General features: G+C 40.4%; 1 protein-coding gene across 2 annotated transcripts in view; it reads left to right on the forward strand.

Moving 5' to 3' along the window:
• Nucleotides 1-5,747, forward strand: part of ctnna2 (catenin (cadherin-associated protein), alpha 2) — a 512,716-nt gene extending 506,969 nt beyond the window's left edge. For both annotated transcript variants that reach the window (XM_050043846.1, XM_050043847.1), the window contains 2 exons: nucleotides 251-385; nucleotides 5,442-5,747. In XM_050043846.1, the coding sequence (XP_049899803.1) occupies nucleotides 251-385; nucleotides 5,442-5,729 (423 nt within the window). In that variant the 3' untranslated portion in view covers nucleotides 5,730-5,747. The remainder of the gene's footprint in view (nucleotides 1-250; nucleotides 386-5,441) is intronic.
• Nucleotides 5,748-6,000: the final 253 nt, after the last annotated feature.

The raw sequence follows: 6,000 nt of genomic DNA on the forward strand, positions 1-6,000 counted from the left end.
CATTAATAATATTTGTGCGACCTGCTTTATTTTTGTACTACAGAAGTGGAATATGCACCAAATGGCTGATAGTAAAGTAAATACTAAACGTCAGAGTGATGAGACTTAATACAAATGTCTGCCAAGGCCTTTCAAGTGTGTCAAACCACTCTCAGCTGCTCTGTAAAAGTCAGTGCTCACTTATGGCTATTATTACTATTTTTTTCTGTGTTTTGACAATGTGTTTTGTTTGTGCCTCTTTTCTATTCAGTGCCCTGATTCAGCGTGCAAGCAGGATCTGCTGGCCTACCTGCAAAGAATTGCCCTGTACTGTCATCAGCTCAACATTTGCAGCAAGGTGAAAGCTGAGGTTCAGAATCTGGGTGGAGAGCTCATCGTGTCTGGGGTAAGTCCATCCATACAGAGCAGTACACAGCCGGCTCCACTATCACTGATTCTCTAGATAGGCTTTTAGGTTCAAGTCACCAGACTTGGTCAATTTAAGCAGATTTTTATGCTCGGCGCTGCGGGTGGGAGAACCTTTTAAGTTCAAGGTCACGACGAAGCTTGCGAGACACGACGGAGGGTCATGCAGAATACGACTGATGCAATTATTTCAGACTGATTACCATCTAATAATACCAGAAAGATGCAGGCTTTTTTTCCATTTGTGTTTTTCATGCCTCATGAACCCTATTATCACTGGTCAAACTAAAATCAGCCAATTATCCCATACCGCTTGCATTTCACATTTAACTTAACTAATAAATGTGCCTGATAGTCTCCATTTCAAAGCTTTCATTTTGATTTAAAAAAAATATATATATATATATTATTTTGACCAGAATGATCCTCATGATAATTCAAGTCTCCTTTCAACTCTTTTAGCAAAATATAACAAATCCACCTGAAAAGGAAACACTTTATCGTGTAAAAAGGATTTCATCTCTTTATAAAGCTAATAAATACTCAAATAAAGAGAAAGTTTTTCAATACATGTTTTCAAGCAGTAGGCAGTTGGAGATGTGAGACGGTTTTCCTTTGAAATTAAACTTTTCTTTAAAGACAGTTTATTGTGTAGCTTCAAAACAATTATGTGGTGACCTGTAATTGGTTCTTAAATGTAATGACTTGTCTGTACTGATCAGTATGTATGCAGGTGTGTGTGTGTGTGCCTGTGGACATGTATGTTATGTGGTTTGTTTCATGTGCAATTTTTGTTGTTATTGTTATTGTTGTTATTAGCCCTTTATACAGAGAGATTGCGCTATAGAGCCACTTCAAAGTCATGCCCTTACGCCGCCTTTGCATTTTCACACAGAACCACATGACGGTAAAGTGACTCCAGTGTGTAATTTTAGAAAGCGTGCTGGCATAGTGGAAACAAAAGAGGCGTGACATGTACCACAACAGCATTAGCCTCTAGTGTGACACATTAAAAAAAAGAACAATGGCATAACGTAACAATTATTTACCGTTCCTGTTAAATGGACGCCTTTCTTGTTCTTTTGTCAGAAGGTAAGGAGCTCCTAGACCTCATTGTTTTTTCAAAACATTTTCAGCCACTGATATTCTTCTCTGAGTTAGCTGCTAACTGCTATCAGCTACTTTTTAAATCTCCTGACAGTGGGTTGCATGTATAACACGACAAAACGTCACACCCATGCAGCCCATGATCCCGTTCTGCCGTCCTCATCGCCGATTACGTTGTAAAATAAAGAGACTCAAAACACACAGGATTGATCATTTGAGGGTTTACTCGCGAGAAAAGCCAACAAATTAGTATTTAGTGATCATTTATAGTGTCTGACAAACAAGCAGTATCAGTTGACACACCTACAGCTTTCCAATACAAATGAAAAGGTGTTTCCTGTCACTTAAGCTGCTGTTTTCCTGTTATTCAATCAACCAGCTCAGACAACAGTTGCTTCTCCTCACATATCATACATTTGGCCAGAAACATGTTGGATCATTTAGCTGAAGTCAAAGTCCTTCTAGTCCAGCCACTACTACACATAAACAGCATATGAAGGGCTACATTTTAGTCCTCTTGAACTGAAAAATGGTGACATTAGTTTTAAGACCTTGCTGACCAATAATAGGTAGTTCCCTTCAACGAGGTAAAAACTTCATGTTAGAAATACAAGTCTACCGCTTCCTTAAAGAAATGAACCAGTGCAAAGCAGCGTGAATTGCACCAGTCAAACAAAAAGACTGGACACCATCTGGAAATAGGCTCCATAGTGCTTATTTCACTATTGGTAATTTTCGCAATCTTTTGGAGAATGAAAATGACAAAACAGACACACAGCACACCCCAACACAAACATTTCTCTGTTTTCTAGGCTGTTTTCCAGCGATCATTAGCTCGAACAAGCTAAAAATGTTGCCTAGCAACTGTTAGCTTGAACAAGCTTACTTACGGTAATAAAATAAGTGTTACATACTCTGGAGTTTCCCGGCAGGGTCCAATTCTTTCTTTGACTGCTGCGATCTGCAGTGGGCTTTCTTTCTGCCTTTCTTTATTTCTTACATCATGTTTGTACCTTGTTGAAGGGAACAACCTACCTTTGAGCCCTCAAATGTCCAATCCTTTGTGTTTTGAGTCTCTTTATTCTACAACACAGCAAGGTCCTAAGACTATTTTCAGCAATTCCTAAAATGTTTATTTTAGTTCAGGAGGAGTGAAGTGCAGCGATTCATATGCTGTTTTTATTCAGTAGTGGCTGGACCTGAAGTCCAAGTGGAACAACACTGTTTCATAGCAACCTAAAGACTCCTTGAAATGGTCACACCCTAGTCACACATGTGATAGAGACTAGATAATCATGTCACATCATTAAGGTGAGCAAAAACAATCAAGAGGCCTTCCATGAATCAAAACCTTTAAACAAACAGTGACAGGAGCTACAGCTGATCAAATTACCCCAAAACCAATGACAACAGTTACTATATTTCATACCAGATTCCAGATTTACATGTTATTTCTTAGTTGGGCTATACTTAAAAATGTTCAAATGCATAAGTATTGACAACATTCTAATAGATAAATAGCAAAAGTTAAGATATCAGCTCTAAATGAACATCATGAACAACTTTATCCAATAAGCAAAGGTATATTTTAGAAAATATTTCAAGTCATAGTCTATATTCAGTCCACGAGGTGACAGGGGACTCAGATGGTGGATCAAATACTAATCCCTCCTGGAAAGTAAAACATCTAGATTACCTCCTCTTGGGGGAAGTGTTACCTTCTCAAGCCCTACTTTTAAGTCTACTGCCAGTGATCAGCACATAAGTACAACCCTCTGTGTGCATTGCTTTTCTATATCAGATACTGATTTTATCAAACTGGTCGGGTATAAAGTATATTTTCATTTAATGTATATAGCACAAAAGCACACATCACAACTTTGCCATAGAGGGCTTTTACAGTCTCACCAGCATACAATATCCTTAGACCTCAATTCAGATAAGGAAAAACTCCACAAAACAAACTCTTTAGCAGTCAGGAAATAAAGGAAAAAACCTCAGGCAGGAGGAACAACAGAGAGGGGATGCCTCTTCCAGGACAGACAGAAATGTAGTAGAGTAGACTGATCCACTCAGTGTTAGAGCTGTAGTTGGTAACTTTTATAAAAGATAATGTTTTGTCTAATTTTTTAAAACTGTCACTATGCTCACACAGCACTAAATGAGACAAAACATCTGTGAAAAAAATCATACCTCTCCGCCTACTCTATTGCCTTGTTGTTGTTGCCTTGTTACAAATCAGAGCTGGGGAGTCTCTAAAGCCCAGTTCAGACCCAAGATTGGCGACGATTGAAACAGGCAACTACTTGCAATGCGCCATTCTGCAACGTTCTAAAATCTGCCAGTTTACACCAATGCAACTAGATGAGATGGGGTATCATCGCTATGCAACAACTCTCTGTACTTCTGTTCTGATTTGAAGCTTTTCAGGCTTATTTTGTGGCTGAATATAATTTGTAGCTTCTCCAAATATGAATGAGGATAGTGATAGTGAGATACTGGCTACAGCTGCATTTGTAGTAGCGATGAAACGGCGAAAAACAGAAACAAAACAAGCATCAGCAGCAGTCGAAGACGCGGTCTGCGGCCATTTTGACTGGCTGTAGAAACGGGTGACGTGCTTTACATTCTAAAACCAGCTGCCGGCGATTTAACCAGAAGAGTTGCAGGTGACATCATCAGCCAGCTTGAGTCAAGCTCAGACGGCCAGTTAACACCACTGCAACTTTTCTCTGCAACGTTCTAAAACGGTTTCGTCTCGTCCCAAATCTTTGGTCTGAACTTGGCTTTACGCAGCTGTCAGTCATGTCAGTCCCTGCTCATGAACTGCGGTCAAACTGTCAATCAAGATTCTGTAACTGCATTGCCTATTTCTCACCTCAAATAGTTTCAGAAACATATTTCAGTGTACTGTTTAGCTGTAAAATGAGAAAGTTTGTGACTCGGCTGCCATGTCAGAAACAGTCAAGCTAAAATCTAAGCACCACCCATGAGGTGAGAAATAGGCAATGCAGTTACATAATCCTAATTCATACTTGATCAGTGCTGCCTAGTTTGACAGTTTGACCACAGTTCACAAGCCGTAATTGACATGATTGACAGCTGCGTTAGAGACTCCTTGGCTCTGATTGGTTGTTTCTTGGTTAGCCATGGTAGATTCTATCAAATCAAGCAGAATGAAGAGGAGGAAGAACATGGCGTTTTCACAAATTATCTGTCTTGTGTACTTCTTTTGAAATACAGTGATAGTTTCAGCAAATATGACAAAGTTATTATCATAAAAGTCACCAGCTGTAGCTTAAAATATGTGATTTTCTATCAGGAGAGGAAAAAGTGGAATTGGTGCATTCCTACTGTTTGTTTGTAAAGAACTCACTTATTAACTGCCTTAGTACAATTTCTCCCTCTAATTAAAATCAGACTTGACTTTTATCTCTGCTTTAGACTTCTTTGTATCTAGTGTTGATAGAGTTCTTCATGATTCCTTAGAATTCTATGATAGTGTGTCTCACATGAGATATATGCGAGCCCTGCTGAGATTTTAACCTTTTCATGGTGGCCAGCTGGAGTCCACACTCATTAAAACTAAGCAGTTGACTTGTCTCAGTGTGGGGTAGGAGGAGGCCCACTGGCCGCCGACCCTTAAATGTCAGCCAAACAAAACAGACGGAGACAGAGGTACACCTGACCCCTGCCTCCGCTAATTAAGAACTGCTAAAATAAGATGTCACATAGCGAGGGTCATGTTTTTATACTGCTTAATTATCAGTTGAGGCACAGACCTCCTAGGTACCGGATGTAACTAATATGTCTGAATGTTCTTGTTGAGTGCATGGGCATTGTTGCACTTTTTCCTCTTTCCAGACACATTAACTTTTTTTGACTTGACCCTTATTGTTTCTCTCCAACTTTCTTTACCCCCCCTGTAGCTTGATAGTGCCACCTCCCTGATCCAGGCAGCCAAGAACCTAATGAACGCAGTGGTGCTGACAGTAAAGGCATCTTATGTAGCCTCCACCAAGTACCAGAAGGTGTACGGAACAGCGGCCGTTAACTCGCCCGTGGTATCTTGGCGCATGAAGGCCCCCGAGAAGAAGCCTCTGGTAAAAAGGGAGAAGCCCGAGGAGTGCCAGACACGTGTGCGACGAGGCTCCCAGAAGAAACACATCTCCCCCGTCCAGGCCCTCAGCGAATTCAAGGCCATGGACTCCTTCTAAGAAAGAAAAAAAAAATAAGTAAAAGAAGAAAGAAAGAAAGTCATGCTTACCCAAGAAAAACAACAAAACATGACGGCAACAAGTTGAAGAAAAAGTCCCTTTTTACATTGTGTTAACCCACCTCTGTTTGCCCTGTGTGTGCTTGGTGACACCTCAGGAGGACTACAGTACATATTAAACTGCCACACTACGGCTCCTGTGAACACTGTGGGCCTCGCGGCACGCAGGCAGCCAGCACACACCCAACACTATTTATCAATCTTAATGTAGC

The sequence above is a fragment of the Epinephelus moara genome, chromosome 5 (assembly GCF_006386435.1).
Source record: "Epinephelus moara isolate mb chromosome 5, YSFRI_EMoa_1.0, whole genome shotgun sequence".
In the NCBI taxonomy this organism is placed as follows: domain Eukaryota; kingdom Metazoa; phylum Chordata; class Actinopteri; order Perciformes; family Serranidae; genus Epinephelus; species Epinephelus moara.